General features: G+C 47.1%; 2 protein-coding genes across 2 annotated transcripts in view; one reads left to right on the top strand and one right to left on the bottom strand.

Moving 5' to 3' along the window:
• The window catches only part of immp1l (inner mitochondrial membrane peptidase subunit 1), a 7445-nt gene extending 4479 nt beyond the window's left edge, over positions 1–2966 (bottom strand). Inside the window, exon 1 of the mRNA XM_056607668.1 lies at positions 2857–2966. The gene's annotated coding sequence lies outside the window, so the exon portion shown is untranslated. The remainder of the gene's footprint in view (positions 1–2856) is intronic.
• Positions 2967–2986: 20 nt separating this feature from the next.
• elp4 (elongator acetyltransferase complex subunit 4) overlaps positions 2987–22729 on the top strand; it is a 54706-nt gene continuing 34963 nt past the window's right edge. The window contains exons 1-8 of the mRNA XM_056607666.1: positions 2987–3176; positions 4151–4186; positions 7501–7622; positions 8627–8761; positions 10267–10403; positions 13141–13225; positions 15862–16050; positions 20993–21101. Of these exons, the coding sequence (XP_056463641.1) occupies positions 3017–3176; positions 4151–4186; positions 7501–7622; positions 8627–8761; positions 10267–10403; positions 13141–13225; positions 15862–16050; positions 20993–21101 (973 nt within the window). The 5' untranslated portion in view covers positions 2987–3016. The remainder of the gene's footprint in view (positions 3177–4150; positions 4187–7500; positions 7623–8626; positions 8762–10266; positions 10404–13140; positions 13226–15861; positions 16051–20992; positions 21102–22729) is intronic.

Raw genomic sequence — 22729 nt, forward strand, 5'->3', positions numbered from 1 at the left:
TTAGGGAAACATGGGCTGAGAGAGAGCTTGGCCACAGGGGGGCTAAGAGGCTTACAAGCCCCTTGTCAGATATGCTTCTTCTCCCTGAGGATTCCAGATGGAAGGGAGTCTAGAGGAGCAGGCCGCAGCAGAGAGGGAATGAATCCCTTCTCTGATGTCTTCCTCTGGGCAGCAGAAGGCAGAGGAGGAGGGTGGGGCTCCGGTCAGGCAGAGCAGAGCTCCATTTGATCTTAATGTGAGCTAAGGAAAAGGGAGGAGGTTTGCCAAATAGAGAGGGTTGGGGAGGGGGTTGTCTGTTTGTGGCTATCCGTCCAATCAAGTGATAATCCTCCTGATTTAGGCATTGACACCTGGCTGGACAGAGAGTGACAGATGTAGAAGTCCCAGTCCCAGACAAGCGCATTTCTGCCCTGATCTCGCCTGAGTCTCCCACAAAGGCTTAATTGAAGGGACTGATATCCACATTGCTCTTTTCAATGTTGCTAACGGCAACACAGCCGCCAAACAGCTGAGCCGGGTTACTGCTCGAGAGGCTCTGGGTTTTAAACCTGCCATCAATAGGGTCAGCGAAAGCAAATAAAAGACAAATGATATGAATACAACTGCTAATAATTCAAAAGGAAGTGTGGGCCGAGGAAGCCCCCCTGACAATTACACTGAATGGGGAGGTCAGCTGACAAGGTTTATTGTATTGACCTCAGGCCCAGCCACATCCCGGCTTCCAGAGACTAGATGTTATCAGTCCCAGTATCACTGAAATAAATTACATGATTAGCAATGTCCCTACAGAGCTACGAACAAAGCCTAATACGTGTTGATGATTTTTAAATGACAACCAGGCCTTCTTCATTTTAAACATAGGCCTACTTATTTAAATATATTGGGTGCTGGGCATTATTTTTTATTTAGTACAGTTTTCCTAAAGTTGTGCAAAACAAACGCTGTGGAGAAACCAGAGGAAAGAAAGAATGTGTCATGTTGTGAAAAAAAGAATTGCAACGCCTCTTGAACTCCCAACTGTATTGTTCCTTTACCCAAAAGATTATTACTTTCTTTTCAACACCCACTAAATAAACATGGAGGGTGTTGATTTTAATCTCCCGTCTCCTTTTTGTCAATTCTTCTTTTTTCAAGAACCATACTGTCAGACTGCAAAAGTCAAACAATCCTACCAGGAAAGGCCCCTGACATGTTATGACTGCAGGCCTTACACAGCACAATCAGAAACACAAATCGATAAAAGCTGCTGGCATCATACACAATGACGGATGGTAAATGGAAAAGGAAAAGGGGAAAAAGACGTTGTTTGTAGTTTTCGAGTTTGCCGTGATTACACTGCTTCACATTGTACTGCAAACAGTACTGAGGAGCTCGTCATAAGTTATATTGGGATGGAGGGATAGTGGAAAACACTGCACAGTGGGATAAATTAGACTTTCCATTGTATTCTCTCACAGTATCACCATTTTCTTTCTTATTAGACTCTTATAAGCCTCCAACGATGCCTAGTGTTGTCAGTCAAGATTTATAGTCCCTGGGTCTCCTGTCAACACATGTGAAACTCAAATGTGTTGTCAAAACAACAGGACTGCCTGTGCTGAGAGCATCTGTAAGTGAGCAGTTGGACTATGGCTTCCTCTGGAGTTATACATCTGTCTTGGCACCCCTGGCCTACCCCTGCGTCACACAGCACTCTACTTAACCTTTGCTACCAACTGCTGTAGCCAACAAAGGACATTAATGGTGGACACGATTCTCAACCTGATAAGTTCCAGTTGATGGGCAAAACTGACAGCCCATAGCAGTCTAATCTATTTGTTGGGTTATTGAATTAAAAGTAGCAGCAATCTAATTTGATATATTTTGGAATAAGTTAGAAGAACAAAGCAAAATATTATTAGAATATTGTATGTTTTCAGCTATAGCAAGGATTATTTGTATTTTTTGTGTCTGTTATTGTATTTGTTTGTTTCATCCTAACTTAAACGTGGGGCTATTTTGATTCAACAACAACACACCTTTACCTACATTTCTCCCATCTCTTTTGTACAGAATTCTGTGATATAGATGTTGTGGCAATAGCCTATACAGGCTACTAGGCTGAGATTAGGATGTTTGAAAATAGGCCTATGGGAGTTTTTCATATTTTGAGTTTAAGTTAGCTGTATATGCTATCATATACGCATATTACATTAATCTATTTGGATTATTAGGCCTATATCAATTAAATTAGCACTTGCCATGATAACAATACATTGTTCAATTTCCAATTCCAATTGTGGCAGCTATACTTTACCCATCATATGTGGCTAATAGCTATACAACAAGTTAATCAGAAGTCTAGAAAACGAACTGATTGTTTCTGTTTTTAAATTACAATTTAGAGATTGGACGCAGGAGGGAAAGAGGTGTGTCCACTCCAGGTACCATTTCGTGTAGCGTTTTATTGCAACATGTGAGATTCCCATCTGCCTAGTTATTGTGCTGTTAAAATTGACATGTTTATGAGCAGAAACAGTTCTGGATTAGTGGTACGTGCGTGGCTTGATACTGTCACGTGACGCCAGCGAACAGTTTTGTTCCAAAACGTCCAAGGAATGAGGACAGTGGTAAACGGTTAAATATAAAATCGGAATAAGAAGGAATGCAGATGATAGTTTTGTAATATTGCTAAGGAAAAACAAAAACAAGGTCATACACTGTTGGCATTCATGCACAGACCTTACTGAGACAATTGCCTCTAGAGAGCACGCCATGTCAGACAAAGTCGGAACACCCACAGATATTCCGCAACCTTATGTAAAGTAAAGTAACGTATTAAGACACACAACCAACTAAAAATGAACTATGACTTACCAGAAATATTTCTCATTCAAAGCATCAATATTGCTTCGGTCATGAGTGATAAAACAGCCTTTCAACATTCCTAGTCCTCATTGGGCAAGTGCGAGCAATACTCTCTCCTATTGGCCGCAACAATCCAAAACATCAACACGCGTCATCGGGCAGCAACAGCATGGCAGCTCCCATGAAGAGTATGGGCTCGTCATTTAATGCTACTAGTTTTCAGAAGAAAACTAGAAGTAAATTAATTTCGATACCAGGCACAAGACCCTCAGTTCAGAATGGACAGCTTATAGTTTCGACTGGTGTTACGTCCCTCGACTATTTGATAGGTCAGTGTTTTATTAAAATACAGCCTGTCAAGTTAGCATTAGCTCCTACATCTCCTGTAATTTCTGTTATATTGTGTCTTACTTTAGTAACTTTCCTAAGTCGTCAATTCAAAACTACAAACGCTGAACGTTCAAGTACACGTTCAGCATGAGGTTCACTTTATCGGAGGAAAGATGGCATGCAGTCTATGTATGAAACGTATCACACATACATTTTCAATTGGATGCTACATCTTGTTATTGATGATGTATGTAAATGCACAGCAGTTAGTGGAAGTAAAAGGTGGTTAATGGCTAAAGTTTGCCTATTTGTCAAACGGTATTCAGACATTATTGTTCCCATACCCACACAGAAATGGTTCAGTTCAAGGTATAGGTTCAAAGTCAAGTGTCAAGATATCACAAGGCTCAAACAGATGAATGAGAATGTTCCCCACTCCTCTTTGCATTGTTTGACCCCCCCATCATTGATAAGTGTCAATCTTCCGGAGGCTATGGTAGGATCATCGAATTCAGACCATTTTTAAAAGTACATGAGGCACTTCGTTTGGTGTTTTAACATGAATTCTGAGAGTTTATTGTCGTACACTTGCACTGACATAGTGTTTTGAGGCAACACATTTTTTTCACAGCATACATCTTTAAATTATTGTTTATACAGAGTATTGTTTTCTGAAGAGAAGCATACTGATAATACATGTTGAGAACATATTTTGCCATGGTTTCAAGGATTTAATTTTCGCACCATTCAAAGGGAAAGTTTCTTTCAAATAGCTTAATAAAAATGACCAAAACAGGGACAATTCTGGGTTTGAACGGTCAGCAATATAAGCGGTTTCAAGAGCTTTGTTTTCATGTGTATTTTGATTGACATTATTCAGTTGTGAAATATAGGTTCACTTGTTGTGATGCCTTCCATTAATTCCATCTTGCTGTATTTCCATAATCATGTGTTGTGCTTTGTTTGTTATCAGGTGGGGGCCTAGCAGTGGGGACAGTGCTGCTAATAGGTGAGCCTTATCATATTTATCTCAAAATGCCTATTTCTTTCTCCATGTGACTACACATGCATTTGCTCTCAATTTTATCCTGCGTGTTTACATTTTTGGTATTTTTAGCAAGAGGAACCAGTTGGCCGATCTTTTATTGTTAATAGCAATTATCATGATGGTGAATATTATTTTGTTGTAAATTATTATCTATCGGAGTAAACTGCTAATCTAACAGTAACATGTTTTTCTTCACGTTAAAAAATGTACTCAACGGTGTTGTGTATTACAATGTATTCTAATACATGAAGGATCCATACTATCCTATAGAAAAATATAATTATCGTCATAATTTAACTAAATGATGGTCTTGCACAGTGTTTGCATTCCTTTACTGCAAATTTGTAGTTTTGTAGGAAGTAAAATCAAGAAATTTCCCTCCCTACCACTTTCTACAGCTTGTCAGAGAGCCTTTGTTTTGGTTACCATTTGCTTGGTGCTAAATTGCAGGTCTTTTGTCACCCTGTTTTATAGTCAGACTCTCACAGAATTGAAAATGAGCAGAGGGTCACATCATGTTAAAATCCCAAGAGTTCTCACCTTCACAACGTAGCTTAATTAATATAATCCCCATATGTGTGAGGGATGTTGCGGTCTTATATTCAAAGTAAATGTGCCTATCTTGCAATACAGACGTCTCTCCGCCATTCATATTACTGTTATTATTCATCATAAGTTGAGCTGTATGGACCAGCAGACAGTAAGGTTAAGGTAGTCTTGTTTCCCCTTGAAGCTGTAATTTGTGTGGAGCCTAGGTCTATACCAACTGATGATATTGCTTTGCCCTTTAATTCATCCCCCCAATCGATGCAGGAGTCAGTGATTACACACTAATGCGTTCTTCCCTTCCATTTTGTGAATCATCGCACGGTTGGTTTCATCTGGTAATGAGAGACACAGTAAAGGTGAAATGTGTGCACGCACCCACTTGTGCACGTCTTCCGATGCACGTGTCGGCACATACGCACTATGTCAAGGGAAGTGTGTGTGTGCACGCTCCTGTTCCTCAGTTGTTGTTTGTTTGGGTGCATTTGTAGTGTGTGTGCGTGCGTTGGAGCTGTCGGCTCCTTCGGCCGCGCCTGTAGCTGTGATGGCCTGTTTGTGGGACACAGACATAAAATTATCAGACTGGTCGTTGTCTGCCTTTCATGTGTCTTGAGCTGTCCACTCTCATTTGTCATCCAGGGGGGAGACGAGCCCAGTATGGCTGCTGTCTGAAGATCTCTCATCTTTAAGGTTTTTATACAAGGGCCGAGGGGGGGGGGGGCAATTTGGGAGGGATAAGCAGCTGGGCTTGCTGGAGAAAACACCAATTAGATGTATTTGGATTGTTATGTGAAGTACATTTTTTTAATACACGTTATCCATAAAATGGCTGAATTGTATGATCAAGTCAATTTTACTACCTTAATAGCAACATTGAATTAACACAAGACTGACTGTGTTGATTTTAATGGTGAAAATTGTTGACTGTTTTACTGTTAGACAATCATTGTAATGTGTCTGCATAACAATGTCGTACAAAGTAGGAAGCAAACAAGGGGGCGAATATTCTGACCCGAAGGATTTCTCTCCACCCCAAAGCAGGCATCAACCAATATGATCCATAGTACTCCCACTCCCACCCTTCTGTTCACAGGCAAATTAAGTAGGAGTGTTCACTTCTTTACCAAACCCAAGTCAGAATGAGCCCAGAAAAAACCCAAACACAAATCATCCCATGACTGTCCAGGGAGTGACTGATCTAGCTCAACGATATGACCCCCTTCACCCAGCCACCCCCTCCTCTCTTGCCCCCACCCCAACCCCCCTGTCGGTCCCATATCCACCCTCCTTACCCCCCGCCTCGACAGCCTAATGACTCCTGGAGGTTCCATTTGTAAGGCTCCCATAGAAACACAGCCACAATAGGCCCCATCTTGAGAGGGCCCATCTGGGAGTCTTTGTGGGGCCTGCTGAAAGCCACAAAGGCCTGCTGACCTAGAAACCCATCAATAAGAGAACAGGGAGCCCCACCGACAACAAATTGAAGAGCCATGGAATTTGCTTGGCCATACTGAGTCCGTAGGTGAGGACAGGGACTGGGGACATGTGTGTGTATGGCGATGGGTGGGTGGGTGGGTGGAAGGGACATTCCCCGGATGTTCCAGGATGTGATGGGATGTGAGGATGTCATTCCCAAGCTGTCGGCTGTATTTCCATTACCTTAAACTGTCACTGCTGTCATTGTCCCCGTGCCCACTGTTGGCCATTGTGCAAGGAGGGCCCAGGGCTTTCATTCAAAATGGAGGTTGTGACAGGAAGCAGCCGCGGCCTGCTGAGTAGAGTTATGTGGCGCTTGGAGGGGGAGACAGAATGTTGATGATGACTGCTTCACTTCTGGAATGGACGGGTGGCGACTTTGTGTGATCCGACAGTGTCCACCTCTTGAGGGATATTTTTCAACCCTTTGTCCTTTGAGGCGTCTTTGTGAAGACGGACGTGGCCTTTGTCTCTGATCGAAGTGATATCGAAAGTGAAACACTTGGGTGTCAAGAGGGGGAGAACAATGTACTGTATCAGCCTGTGCAACCGTTTGGTGTGAGTTCAGTGGACAAGCATGTAACCCCGGATCGTAACGTCACACCGACTTTCAAAAGCATTTGGAAACCTCCAGCTTATTTCCCACTGTTTCTCTAAAACATTTTTTTCATGGGGAATAACCAAGGGGGAAAAAAGTGAGTTTGGAAAGGTGCCATTGCTATCAAAATCCACAGGAAACCCAGTAGATGAACGCAAGCTGGCTTGTCAGGGAGCATTTTGGGTAGAATCAACCATCCTACCCTACATAAGGTCTCCTGGTCATTCGGTCTGACAGCCCGGGTGTACCCAGGGCTCTGAGTTAGTCTTCGGGACAGGTGTCTCCCACTGCCCTAGGGCTGGTGTATGATAGGTGACATTAGATGAAGGCACAGGTCCAGCCACGAAAGAGGATGTTCACTGCCTCATGTCCAGGTATAGCGATCACACCCTCATTCCCTCACCGTCTTAACTGCCACCTCTTTCATTCCTGTAAGGGTTGGAGGGAAAATGTGACCCTTATACTGATTCCAGTCAGAAGCCCTGATGCAATCTGCTGTATATACAATTCCGATGGTAGAGGAAAAATAGCAACAGAAGAGACAGAGAGTAGACATTTTGTTTGTCATCCGATCGGCAAGGCTCTCGCGTGTGTCTTATGTTGTGTAAAGTTGAGATGTTTTCATTTTATGTAGTCGTATTTTGTGTATTTTCAGAGGAGGACCGATACAACAGCTACTCTCAGATGGTTTTGAAGTACTTCATGGCGGAGGGAGTACTATGTGGACATGAACTCTTCTTGGCGTCGGCTCAAGACCATCCAGATGACATCCTCACGGTATCGAAAACACAACAGCAATCCGTCCAAATGCGTCCCCTCCCGGTTCTGCTGTGTCTTATGTTCCACTTTAATGGGCAATTTACTATTTCTAAATCGGTGCAGCCAAAACGATAGGTGGAAGATCAGCATTATCTTCACATATTCATATCGCCTCCACCATTCCCAGTCGTACGCATTTAGTGCCATCAAAAGATCATTCGAGCTATGAATAACGCCTGTCAACCATGTGTTTGTGTATTAGCAGCAGTCCCTTCCAATCTGCCATATGTAATTAAAGTGAATTATCCTAGGCAGCTGCAGCAGTTATAATGCAGGAAAAATGGGAGGTGGTGGGGGGTTGGTATGGGGGGGGTGCATGGCTACCCTGGGCATTATGTTAACCAGCGTAGGTGGCTCAGAGACCAGAGGGGGCCACGGGAAGCTTACCCGGGTAGGAAGACGTGTAAGGGTCAATAGGGGTATCTGAAAGGTCGACGGTGGCATGAGGGTGGCATTGTTGGGATGCTTCTGGATTCATCTCCCTCTAAAGGAGGACTAGAGCCCCCAGAAGCTGACTGCCACCCAGCACATCGGGAACAGCGGTCTGGGCCTCTGATTGATAGTGGGAGGGGTCATCAGCTAACCCCCTCTTTACATATCAAAGGCTTATTAAGCGCAGGGGACTCCCCACAGGCATATATCACATGATCGTTTCGTTCTTTTTATGGCTTGAATTATGCTAATCAAAAGGGACCACTCTTGTACTTAACGTAGACGGCAAGCGTGTTTTTTTACTCAATCTTTATGCAAATTTAAAACAATTAATTTGAGAACAAGTCTTTTAAATAATATAAGCAATGGCCTGCGTTTATATATGGCTATTGCTTTTTAAGCCACTACAACCATAATGCTTTAGCATTAATGGCTCTTATTTATCAACTCACACACGCATGCAGAAATTGAAGGCGTTGTCTTACACACAAGGCGACGTGAATGCATGTGGCGTGTGTGATTGTATTAAGGAACTCCCTGCTCCCATCTTGGATGACATCGCCAGCCACAGTCCAATGGAGGGACGCATGCAGCTAGGTGGGCCGCACGCTAGTCAGGACGCTATGAAAATAGCATGGCGATACCAGAATCTACCAAAAGTACAGGTAAATACATCAGCACAAATTGCAATGCATTTCTTGACCTCTGTCTCTTATGTCATGAGTAGTACCTCGTTTGTTAAGGATAGAGTTGACTTATTTCTTTATTTTTATATATATTTTTTAAATCTTTTAATTCCTACCCCTCATGTGTTGCCAATAATGTTGGCATGAGAAAGAACAGCACTGGCTCGAAGGTTTCAGGGTTTGGCAATTGTCTCCACCACTAAATCCATCAGCTTCAAAACTCCTTTGTTGTGTGAATGGGACCTCTGCCTCTCCTTTCAGAGCGGGACCAGATTACTCACACTTAGCTGGCGATAGGTAGGCTTTCACTGGTCCCCAACACACATACACACATACACGCACACTTGCACCCCTGCTTAGCCTGGGAAACAGGGGTATTTTGCAGCCTGTGCATTGACATGTCTGCCTGCTCAACTCTATGACCCAGACCTGCGCCTTCTGTCTTCATCCAAATCCCTGCCTTTCTCCCGGCTAGGGTCGGCAGTCCTACACTCTTTCTTCCGCTTTGAGCAGAGGTGACCCTCCCCTTCCCTGCAGGCTCCCCCCCATCCAGTCTATAATCCATATCGCTATGTGGATTAACTGCACACAGAGTGTGTCCCTGGGGATCCTCTGCCTCTTTCTCCCCTCCCTGGAAACTTCTTTATATCTATGTCCCTTGCTCACCTCTCCCCCCCTTCCCCTGTAAAATCGTCTTTACAAACCGCCAGTAAGCCTCGGCGGAGGATTTGCATCCCAAATTCGCTCTGAGAGTCCACGCTTAGTTCCCGCTTTACACACACCTCTGCAGCCTGGGCCCACTATGTCGCTCCCCTGATGAAGACATCAGATCAAGGGTGAGGCCGTCAGGGCGGGGATGGAACGCTAAGCGGGGTTGCCATGCTCACAAAGAGAAGATGAGCCCCCCCCCCCCCCCCCCCCCCCCAACCTCCGTGCCCAGCTAACCCCCCTCGCCCACCCTCCCCTGCATCTCGCCAGGAGAGGGACACACCGGGGGCCCTAATCCAGATTAGGAGTAGATTAAGGGCCCCTTTTACAATGGAATCCCTGCTTTCACTGGGAAAGAAGACCTGAAACTCTCTCTTTCAGCTGCAGGAAAACATCCGCCGTGCCCGGCGTCCGCGACCCATTTGTTTTCAGAGGCAGAAGTGGACATTTATGTAAAGAAATGATTAAGAACCTGGCCGTAGTGGTTGTTTAACTTGTCTGCTGCCGTATGAATCTCGAGGAATGACCCAGAAACAACGCAATTGCATTGCCATAGTGGAGCACACTTATTTGACATTTCATGAAAGCCAAGAAAGACATTAAATTTGGCCTCATGCAATGAATTGGGATTCTTGAGACGGCACACCATTTGTAATGAGAAATTGGCTGCAACTGTGTGGCTAAACTATGATAATGATTGAATAAATTCCTATTATATTTAACTCTTTGGGTTTTAGTGCTTTCAAGGCCCAACCTGTTAACCTCTCCTCACACAGACCGCGCTGGCGTCCTCGTCCCGATTCGGACACTACTACGACGTCTCAAAGAAGATGGAGCCAGAAATCAGGCAGGCAGCCAACTGCCACGCGTTCTACCTTCCGGAACATTCTACGGAGTCGTCAGCCCCGCACAGGTAAAGCAACCAGACACAGTCGCGAGAAGGAATGAAACCAAGGGGACATCCGCAGCACAAAAGCGCACAAAAGTGGCATCCTCTGCAAATGCGGGTAAAACAAATGAGACAGCCTCCACAGTATACAGGTCAACAGACATGACATCACCGAGAGAAAACAGTCGAACCGAGGATAAACAAGAGGTAAACACTTCAAACAGCCTGTACATTTGTTAAAAATCTTCTCTGAACCATCCACACTTCCTTTGAAACCTCATTTTTTTATTTGTATACTAATTTTATTGTCTAAATAACAAAGCCATCACATAAAAATGTGTATGCAGCTGTTTCTTTTTCATTCCCACATTCAAAGGTTTGAGTGTCTATTTCTACAGGTACTTACAGTTTACTATTTAACACTCAACCGTTTCACCACGAGAGGTTTTCAGATCTTAGCAACAGACTAAAAAAACGTGTATAACCATCAAAGCTGACACTTCCATGGTCGTAAGTGGCTTTGGCATAGGGGGGGACATTTTCCTCAACGGAAAGGTTGTGTATCTCTATTTAAATAAAGCCACTGTTTGCATAGTGTGTTTGATTACTTCTGTGTTGAGTGTACCGCGGGTTCAAAGGTCATGCAGGGCTCTTTGCTCGGAGAGAGCCCGCTGAACACACAAACGGCACACGTAGACAAACACACACTCACGCACACACACACACACCCACACACTTGGTAAACATAGCAATCTGTGGCACAGCGGAAGAGGACAGCGTTTTATTGAACCCCCCCCTTTTATTTCTGCAAACAGTGGCCATTTAAAACAGCACAAAGGTAAACACGTTACACATTGTAAAACAAATCAAAAAGTTGCAACATTTACTATCTTTTTCAAAAAGTCGCACGACAAAAAACGGTCAACATATTGTTATTCTTTTATTTTAGAAGATAATGACTTAAGTGGTGTGTGTGTGAGTTAGAACGAGAGAGAGCACCCGGTGCAGTGCAGTGGTGTGGTGGGTCTATCAGCGTCACGCTGGCACGGCTGGGTGGGCCTGAAATCGGTTATAGATCTGATAGACATTCTGACAGCAGGAAACTACACCTGCACTGCTCCATTGTGCCCCAAATACCGCCTCAATACGGAGACACACACACACACACACTCACACATACACACACACACACACACACACACACACACACACACACACACACAGTCCAAAGTCGAGTACTCCCCCTTGCACGTGTCCACAGCCCCATGTTGATACCCTAGCTGTTAAATTGCTCCGTTTGACTTGAAGGCATAATTGGCACAAATTGCTCTCTAGGTGATACAGATCCTGTTGTTTAAGACCAAGCAGCCCCCCCCCCACCTCCCCACCCCATCCACCCCCCCATCCCTCTCTCCCCTCTTTTCTTTATTCACTGAAAGAGGAGCTAAGGAAGCCTCTCTGTATGATCCCAATTAGCCGACGTGCTAGCCCCTGTAGCCAAAGCACCTAGACCTCGTTGCTACCTGAATGAAGGGTGCCCAGTAGGGGTAGCTCAAACACAATACCCACCTACACAATGGCCCCCAACCGGAGGAAACCAGTCTCGGGGAGCAGCCTCCAGCACCGACCGCATGTCAAACAACCCCAGCCCCCTAACCTCTGAGGCCGGGGCTGGGGCAGAGAGGCCAAGCGCTGGTAGGTGTCCCCTCTATCTCACAGGCCTACTCTATCATTAGTCTCAGCAGGGCCAGAAGGCACCATTGTTTGACTGAATAAATGAAACGCGAGTACATGGATATGCTTGGGCCGAGAGCACGGGGGAAAATGGGTATCTATTACCGTTGTTCATGCAGGGCGTGTTGGCATCAGAACAATCTACGACGTGTATCAGCTTTTGTGGCCCCGCAGGTTTTCGAATTGACGAGTGACACCGCGACCCACTGTGACAGTCAATAAAGAGTGGTCATTACGAAGCGCCGGCCTGTTCTTAAGTAGAGGGTCCTGCATAAAATGACGGGTTTAACATTGTGATTGGCCAAACGACCACCAGGCACGGCTGGCTCAGCACTCGTCCATCTCCGGGCCGCTGTTGGCCGTCGATCAGGTGCTGCGGTGCACATCTTACCCCTGATTAAACACCAACATGCACCGTCCTGCTATTCTTAGATATAAGCCCATTAATTCTTCTCCCTCTCAGCAATCGTCGTTATTATTGTGTTGTGTGTGCCTGTGTGTTTGTATGAGAGTGTGTGTGCGTGTGTGTGTGTGTGTGTGTGTGTGTGTGGGTGTACATCGACACACACGCGTCTCTTCTGACTGACTGACTGTCGTTCTGTCTCGGCACAATCCGATCCTCGGGAGGGCTGACAGAAGACCAGTCATGTTGTAATTTAATCAAGCAAATAAATTAATTGGATCTCTTGATATGGATCATCAGTCTGCTTCGATGGACAGGAAAAAAAACAAAACAAGCAGAGTCAGGAGGAAGATGCTGCAGTCGTAGGGCGGCAGGTTTCGGTGGCGATAGGCCTGATCCCGTTTGGAATCGCATCGTGCTCTGTATCGCAGTATGTAATTATATATAATTACAGAAATATAAGTATGGACTTGGTATGCATGCAACGATATGGGTAAATATATGCATAATTACAGATAATGGACGGAGACAGAGCCTGTATCGTGCAATGAGATTCACCATATCAACGTGATTTTTGTTTTCTTTGCCCCCCCCCTCTTATGTCCAATGTGGTCCTGCCTTCAGTCCGCTGCTTGAGTCCTACTCTGCACTGCTCAGGTCCATTCAGGAGGTCATACGCAAGGGAGGGTTCGATGGAGCCGCACCCCCGGTAAGAACGCATCCATAACGGACAAATGTTAATGTCACCTCGGTCGATTGGAGTGAATGAATCAATGATTTATCCTCATTTATTTTATGACGTAAATAGTTTTTTGTGGTTACAGCAGGTAATATAAATCGTAAGGTAACTGGCCCTATACATTGTATATTCCACCTTAAAAATGCAGACTTTGTATTTTATCACTTTATTCATCATTTTGTGTGTGTGCGTGTGTGTGTAGTGTTATTTATCGCTGAAATAACACTATAAAGCTTAACATAGTTGCAGAGAATTTGTTATGAAATCCAGACAAAGATAAAGCCTATACTTGAAACCCCCCAGCCCTCTAAACCCGACCTAACTGTCCCCTCCATGCGACCCTGCTCTGTTTACCTCCCTCCTCACCTGCTTGGCCTGGCCCCACCTGTGAGTCACAGCTGTGCGTCTCGTACCTTTGACGTCCATCTTTTTAATAATCAGCAATTCTCCAAAGAACGCCAGAAATGTCCCCAGCCCCGTCTGTCTCTCTGTCTGTGCCTATTGATGTCTCTTTGCATGGGGCAACAGTGTATCTCTGTCAACACCACTGTGTGTGTGTGTGTGCGTGTGTGTGTGTGTGTGTGTGTGTCTGTCTGTGTGCGCGTGCGTGTGTGTGTGCGCGTGCGTGTGTGTGTGTGTTTCTCACCTACCTACTGTTACCCTACTGTTCATCACCTGGAGCCACCTTCTCCCCCCCCCCCCCCTCCCTCTCCTGTTACTCACACATGGGATCCAGCCCCCCCCCCCCCCCCACCACCCCCCAACATACTAGACCCCCCCGCCTCCCGAGTGGTGTCACTCACACGCCAGATTAACTGCTGACATCATCAAAGTGCTGCGGCCGCCTGTCGTGCGGTTGGCACGGCGCTGGAATGCGGAGCGGCACAGAGCGACACATGCACTGGCTCCGCACCACCTACAGTATTGGAGGGGGGGGGGGGGGGGGGGGGGCTAGGAGTAATAGATGTGCCCTTGTTTATTCGTCCAATGGTACGGTAATCAAAGGAACTCGAGCAGTTGTATCCTATCTGGACTATGACGAGCTGTGAGCTAGTTCGGGGGAAAGTGTCCCATTGGCTCCTGAGGCTGAACAGCTTTTTATAATTGAACAGCAGTTGCCCTGCGCTAGGAGCTGGCTGGTGAGTGGGTTGGGGTCCCAGGATGGGTGCTGCTGCTGCTGCTGCCGCCGCCGTGCCTATAGGGCTGCCCTCCTTGGCTGGACCCCACTGGCACGGTTCCCTGGTTCTGCTTTTCTATAGTCTTTAACTATAGGAGTTAAGTTTGGCCTCTGCTCCTGACGTCGCCACGGCAACGCTTGTGTTGCCACTGTTTTTTTCCTGTGTCGTCCCCCCCCTGTCCCCCCCCCCCGTCCCCCCGCCATGCTGGGTTTCCAGACATTAAAATAGATTGGTGAGAAGTGGCAGACCCAAAATGACGCGGCACAGTGTATGCTAAAATTCATACACACACACACACACGTGCATACACACACACAACCTCGTGGAACGATATCTTTGGCATCTTAAGGTGGTGCGGGGTTGATTGTCGGAGAATGGAGTGTAGCAGACTGTTAAGGTAAGGCTCTCTCTCTCAAGAGAGCGAGCGGGAGGGTGCTCACGTGCACAACAATGGGCCCACAGTGGAACTCTTTGAAAACAATGTGGTTTATTTTGTTTAGGTGCTGCTGATTGTGAGCCAGACCCAAACAAAGCTTAGGTCATACTGTATGGGGGGTGGGGAGAGGGGCGCAGTGAGATATAGAGCGAAGAGGAGGAGGGGCGGGTGTGTAATGAAGAAGGAGGGGGGGGCATGGAGAGAGTTGGGTGGGAGAGGAGAAGGAAGATGGTGTGTGTGTGTGTGTGTGTGTGTGTGTGTGTGTGTGTGTGTGTGTGTGTGTGTGTAGGAGTCACAGTGGGGGGTATACTTTAGGCCAAAGCTTTGTTAATCACCCTTGGCTTTCACCTCCATAATCAGGACCTGTGCTGGAGTAAGCAAACATAAAGGCGCGATTGTACTGAAAGGCTAAGAGCCCTCTCGACGGCGCAGACAGATACTTTTACAACTCCCTTTTTTTCCCCCCCCTGCTTTCGTGATATACATCCCCACCAGTGTTTGGCCACGGCGACACATCTGTCCTTCCTTTTAGCTCGGGAATAAGTTACCGTCGGGATAGCGATGGGGGATTCGAGGGGACGGCCGCCCACCCTTTCCCCCTGGCCCCCTTGGCGGTGGAGTTTTCACTGCGGTGCCAAGAATGTGCTGGGGTTTCTGGGTGGCGGCCATATTGGAAGCCCGTCTGACAGGTCCATTGTGCCCGTGTCAGATGGCCTCGGTGATTGGGCGGTTGTGTCCAATCATGTCTGTGTTCAGATCGTCTGTGCTAACTCGAGCTCTCGCCCGGTAGCCCGCTACCAGACATCAGTAATTACACTTTGCACAGTGACTGTTTTTTTGTTTTTGTTTTAAATGGGTTATTCTAAATCTGCTTCAATATGAAATGTACATGTGCATCATCATTAGCATCGTATTGACATATTTGCAATGTAATCTGTGAAATGGACAAAGCGGTCCTAATATTGGCCTCCTTGTTGTGTCTTCTCTTCCAGGCAAAGTCCCGGAACGTCTTGCGCATCGGGCTCCCGTCCCTGGGTTCCCCCCTGTGGGGTGACGACCTGTGTTGCCGCGACAACCCCGCCCACGGCCACGCCCTCACCACCTTTCTCTACGGACTGCGGGCCGTGCTGAGGTCATCGCTCTCCGTGGCGGTGCTGACCATTCCCTCACACCTGATCCAGGTACCACACACACCGGTGGCGAACGCAACACAAAAACAACAACAACACACGTCTCCGCAAGGATCTCTCAATGGAGACAACGTGCTGGCTTTGTGTGGCATGTGTCACACACTCATCCCAGCACGCAGTACCGTACACGTCCTTCGGGGTTGACCCCGGGCGGCGGGCTGCGGGGGGGGTTTGACGCGGGAGACGGTAGTGTGTATACGGGTAGTGTGTGTATGTTTGGCCTGTGCAGGTTTGCTTTGTCCTGTTCCTAATGGGCCATGAAGTTTGTGTCCTTTATTATGGGGGCCCACTCTTGACCCGATGGTGGAGTGCCACCCTCGTATGATTCAGAATGGCGAGAGGCCACTTCCCTCAAATGTCACAGTAGGACCCAGTTGGTTGCACACCTCATGCGAAAAGTCGTTTCTTTTGGTTTCAGTGTCTTATCTTGAATGGGTTTGTGTGAGTTGTGTGTTTGTTTGGGCTTTTAATTAGTGCAAACTGTACACAGTGTGTGTGCATTCGCTTCCCTCTCTTTAACAAGAGTATCTCTCCCTTTGTGGCGCTGTCTGTGTGTGTGTGCGTGTGTGTGTGTGTGCGTGTTCGCGTGCTGGGTGTGTGCTCGTGTCTGCGTGTCCAGTCTGGCCTCTCAGTGTGAGGGTGGAGTCATCTGCTGAGGCATATGGCAGAGCGCAGCCCCCCTACCCCCAGACAACCCAAACTGTAGCAGCACACACTAACCAAACAGCCATCTGAGACCTCGTGAGACGGAGCTCGCTCTCTCTCTCTCTCTCTCTCTCTCTCTCTCTCTCTCTCTCTCTCTCTCTCTCTCTCTCTCTCTCTCTCTCTCTCTCTCTCTCTCTCTCTCTCTCTCTCTCTCTCTCTCTCTCTCTCTCTCTCTCTCTCTCTCTGCCTCTCTCTCTCTCTCTGCCTCTCTCTTTGCCTCTCTTTCTCTCTCTCTCTCTCTCTCTCTCTCTCTCTCTCTCTCTCTCTCTCTCTCTCTGCCTCTCTCTTTGCCTCTCTTTCTCTCTCTCTCTCTCTCTCTCTCTCTCTCTCTCTCTCTCTCTCTCTCTGCCTCTCTCTGCCTCTCTCTCTCTCTCTGCCCTCTCTCTCTCTCTCTCTCTCTCTCTCTCTCTCTGCCCCTCTCTCTCTCTCTCTCTCTCTCTCTCTGCCCCTCTCTCTCTCTCTCTCTCTCTCTCTCTCTCTCTCTCTCTCTCTCTCTCTCTCGTTCTCTCTCCATCCTCCCCAGTGCCGCTCAGACAGCCCATAGACACAACACTCTCTTTGAGATCCTTCAACGGAAGAGGATATGCCTTGACTCTTCACTTTTCATAGTTTGTTCATGTGCTTTAGGTCCACTCCAGAAAGGCTGAGTGGCTATCTAGCAGATGTCAGCTGTGGTGGGAGCCGTCTCAACCCCTCCCCCCCACAGTCCTACTGTCCCTCTCTGGCCTTGTACCCAAACCCCCTTAATCTGACCCCCCTCCCCCCAAGCCTTCATCCGCGCCCAGAACAGAGGAAGCACATGCGGGCAGAGACATGGATGCACATGGGGGATGGGGGTGTCGGGGGAGGAGGGCGTTTGGACTGAGTCAGGTGTTGGGTTATTTAGCCAACATGGTGGTAATTAGAGGCCGTTAAGACAGGGTACCTGTGAGACCGCGGGTCTATTAGTGCAACCCAGTCTGCCTCTTGAAGGCTTCAGGTGAAAGTGGTTAGAATTAGTTAGATTAGATTGTTTTCCCAGCCCTTAAAGTGGCCCAAATCATATATTCTTTCCACAATATAAACCTATACGAAAATGCAACGTCCATTCTGGAGTTTTAGACCTCATCTTTGACACACGTTTATTTGTAAGCTGAAATTAATTCTTTTTTTGCTACGTTTTTTTTTAATCTTGTATTTTGTTATTCTTATCACCACCACTATTGGCCACAATCTATTTCCCCTATTTCCTCTGTTTAAGTACAAAATATGAAAATTGATCACAAACAATAGTCCCAGTAGATTCATAGCACAGAAATAGATGTGATTTTTTTGCAGTTACCTTGCTCATCACTTGACACGTTTAATAATAAGCCAACATAGAATCCCTTTGGTGCATCTGTAGATTTGTTTTCAGAGGTACGGCACCCATCAGAGATGCGTGAATCACACACTCAAAGTGTTTAGTGCTTCCAGAACAGCTGCGCGAGCAGCGTTTTCTGTTCTTTACCTGGGCTAATTAGTTTTGTTGTTCGGAGCGCATTCCGGACTAGAAGCCAGTCGTTTGGGACGACACCGGGCACTCCATCTATTATTGAGCGGCTTGGGAATCTGAGCGATTCATTGAAAGCCTGCCTAAGGCCTCAGTCCGTCTGAAACATTAATTAGGCTGGTCCCGGCCCGGCCGTCCTCTTTTCTTCTTAATATCTAGCCGCCACGCCCAACTCCAAAGTTAACTCGGTGCTAACAGAAAAACTGTACCACAAACCTTTGTATAGGACACCAGACCCTAAACTTAACGGGGTCTTTATTGTTCTAAATCGTGATCCGATTTTTCCGTGTTCATCCCATCCAATGCTCATAGGTAGGGAGAAACAAAACCAATCACTCGCTTGTGATGGTTTGATTAGAAAGCTATGAAGAAATTACGTTGGGTACAATTTAGTACCATGCTATCCCATCCAATGCACTTTAAGCACATTACGAGTGGCACTCATGCATAGCATGTGTTTTAACTTTGAGTACCTCATTATGAACCCAGAAAAAAACAATCATGACTTTATATAAAGATCGCCTTTAGTTGGTGTCTATTTTATGCAAACTACTACACACCACTACTGAACTAGATATATTTATAAATATCTGAAATGATCCATTTTGTAGTTGGGAAAGTGAGTTTGCTCGGAATAACATAAAATGTTGTCAGAAATGTCATAACGACATCAGTATGGATATACTACATGATATTTGACTTGATTTAATAACTTTAATGTGAAGTACACAATTTCAAGTATACTCTACTCTAGAGGTAGAGGAACAACATTTTATTTTTGAAAGGAAAACATACAATGTCCATCAAAAGTCGTGAGTTAAATGAGAGTGAGGGGACTTTCCCCTACATCACTCTGATTACTGGTTAAGGTGATGGTCGACCCGCCCCTTTTGCCCTGTCAATCGCCCACAGTCATCTGAGCTAGCAAGCTTTCAGGGTATTTACACTGATGGAATCCGAGCTCATTGAGCCGGCCTCTGTAATGAGTGGCAGTTAAACTGAAGTGCCTCTTGTTTCAGCACCCTTTAAACACTTTGAATCGCAGACACACGCATACAATACAATACAGTGTTGAGGCAAATTCTTTCCTACCGATTATGTATTTGTGTTATTTTTACAAAACACATTGCAAATTGAACGCGTCGGAAAATAACCTCTTCATAACCTTTTCAAATTGATGCTCTGTTTGGGCCTCAATTGTATTGGATCGAAGCCAAAGCGGTTCATCTTTTAATTGTCTCGTGTCTCCATGCGTATGCAATCACAGGCAGATGGAGGAGAGAAGTCAGCAGACGAAACAGAACTAGGACATGGCTCAACTGCCTTCAGTAACACTCCACATTCTATTCTACTTACTAATAGAATGACTGAATCATCGGTTCCACCCAAAACTCACCGCATACCGGCTTTAATTGTCGAGCGCGGGTGGCCTCGGATACCCCTGTAAGTGTGGGCCGATCAGACGAGGTAGATGGGCATATTTAAAAAAAAAAGTAGGACAAAAATGAAAACTGGGGTGGGGGGGAAAGAGAGAGGGAAAAGACAAGAAGGCATGAAAACTGCATTAGGCTGTGGCAGCCAACACAGAGAGAAGGATGTGAATGATTCAGGAGGCAACAAGATGAATAATTCAACACTCCCTCCCTCCCTCCATCCCAGTGTCCCTCTCTAACTCTCCTCCTTTTATCCCCTCTCCTTTTATTTCTGCCTACCTCCACCCCTTTATACATCCCCCCCCCCCTCCCCCCCCCCCCCCCCCCTCTCCTCTGCTCCTTCTCCCTCCGTCCCCGGCCCAAGCGTGCCCTCTGTCATCCTTGGGACAAACCACCCAACCTCACCAGTAGGGGGAGCTCAACTCCTCAATCCTCTCTTCTTCCTCTCCCCCCCCCCCCCCACCATCCCATTAACCCCTTCCCCCCCTATGAGTGGCCACACCAGGTGTCAGCGTGCGTGTGTGTGATTGTGTGTGATTGTGTGTGATTGTGTGTGTGCGTTCATTGCTCAACAGAGTACAATGATGCACGCTTCCCTCACACCATGCTAGCCAGTGCCACCCCTCTCTGTAAGTCTAAAGGCTACGTCCATGTACCTGCCCTGGACATCCACTGTGGTTCAACCCCATCAGTGCTCTGTGCCCTCCCCAACCCCCCCACCTCCACTCCCCAGCAGTGGGCAGAGTGACCCAACGGTGGCTAGCAGTGACCTAATTTAATTGCAGCCACTGATGGCTCGTCGGGAGGTTTTTAATTACCTGCCTGTGTACACACTTAATTTCTCTCTTGCTCTCTTCTCCCTCGCTTGCTCTCCCCAACCCCCCCTCTCTGTCTGTGTGTGTGTGTGTCTCTTCCTCTCTCTCTCTCGCTCTTTCTGTCTCTGTCTCTTTCTCTGTCTCTCTTTCTTTCTTTCTCTCTCTCTCTGCATTTTTCTTTCTCCCTTTATTTCTCTCTCTCTCTCTCTCTCTCTCTCTCTCTCTCTCTCTCTCTCTCTCTCTCTCTCTCTCTCTCTCTCGCTCTCTCGCTCTCTTCTCTCTCTTGTTATCTCTCTCCCTTTATTTCTCTCTCTCTCTCTCTCTCTCTCTCTCTCTCTCGCTCTCTTCTCTCTCTCTCTCTCTCTCTCTTGTTATCTCTCTCCCTTTATTTCTCTCTCTCTCTCTCTCTCTCTCTCTCTCTCTCTCTCTCTCTCTCTCTCTCGCCACAGAACCGGGCCGTAATGGGCAACATCACCAGGCTGTGTGACAACGCTATAGCCCTGGAGTCGTTCAAGGGCTCCGACAGAGAGACCAACCCGCTCTACAAAGATTACCATGGTAAGAACAAAACTCACATGGCCTTCCTGTCCAAAACACACACACACACACACACACACACACACACACACACACACACACACACACACACACCAAGCACACGGATACATCCAAACAATAACGCACACACACACACACATCACGTGTACACAAACTCCAAAACACACATATAGGCAAACACACACTCATGCATACACACACTGGCAGAAACAGACACACACACAAATACACACACTACATTCACATACGCATAAACACACGACGCGCACAAGAGCGCGCGCACACACCCCGGCACACGTGCGCGTGTACACACAGAGGCAGTGCATTAGGGCTGGGGCCGGGCTGTGGATGGAGGCAGGGCAGCCCCCTCGCAGACCAGGCTGTCAGCCCGCGTTAGCGTGCTGCTGCTCAATCAGACGTGCTCCTCAGTAGACGGGCCGGGGGGGATTCAGCTGCCATGCCGCACCCCTTCTCCCTCACACCCTCAACCCACCCCCTGCCCTGGCAGATCCTCTCTCTCTCTCTCTCTCTCTCTCTTTCACTCTCCATCTCTCTTCCCCCTCCCCCCCCCCCCCCTTTCTCTCTCTTTCTCTCTCTCTGCAGCCCTAGTCCCATACCCCCGAGGCCTGGAGCAAAGCAGACCAACGCAGGGGAATCGATATTCTCACCATCCCTCCCTCTCTCTCTCTCTCTCTCTCTCTCTCTCTCTCTCTCTCTCTCTCTCTCTCTCTCTCTCTCTCTCTCTCGCTCTCCCTCTGTCCCTCGCTCTCTGTCTCCACGGCCTGCTTTGCTAACAAATGGAAGTGGTGGGGGCGGGGGCGGAGGGTCGCTCGGAGGTATAGGACAGTGGAGGATGTTGACGATGAGGATGATGACGAAGAGGCAGCAAGAAGAAGAAGCGAGGGAGCGGGGTTTTAACCCCTCGCTCTCCTCGTTCTCCCAACACAGACACACTTACTCACAGACACACACACACACACAAACACACACAACCTTCTCCTCCGCGTGGCCCTACCGTCCCTCGTTCGCCCCATCCTTTCCTCCTTTCTTTCCCTCTCTCCCTCTCCTCTCTACACATAAAGGTCAGGTGGAGTCAGCGTGGTATTTTTAGTCGCGCATCTCAAACTCTCCATTTCGCTCTCTCTTGCTCTTTTCTCCTTCCCCAACACACACACACACACACACACACACACACAGCTACACACCACTACACGCACACACACACACACACACACAAACAGACACACAAACAGCTACACACCACTACACACACACCCATATACATACACACGCGCGCATCGTGAAGACACGCACACATAAACACACAGACACCACAACACACACCCAAACAACTTCACACACATACACACATGTGCACACAAACACTTCCCACCCCCCTCGGGTTAGACAGCCCTAGTTGTGACAGACGAACGGACAGAGAGTAAAAACATTGAATGGCAGCTTTTGGTTTCACCCAGCAGCATGTTTTATTTACACGGTAACACATCCCGTAGCGATCACAGCGCTCTGCAACTCAAAGAGCAGCCCGCCTCTTCACTAGCTATGATTAGCCAAACAATTTTTGTTCACCGTAAATTAGTTTAGGGGATTTTTTGTGTTGTGTTGTG

Source organism: Gadus chalcogrammus, chromosome 14, assembly GCF_026213295.1.
Source record: "Gadus chalcogrammus isolate NIFS_2021 chromosome 14, NIFS_Gcha_1.0, whole genome shotgun sequence".
Lineage (NCBI taxonomy): Eukaryota > Metazoa > Chordata > Actinopteri > Gadiformes > Gadidae > Gadus > Gadus chalcogrammus.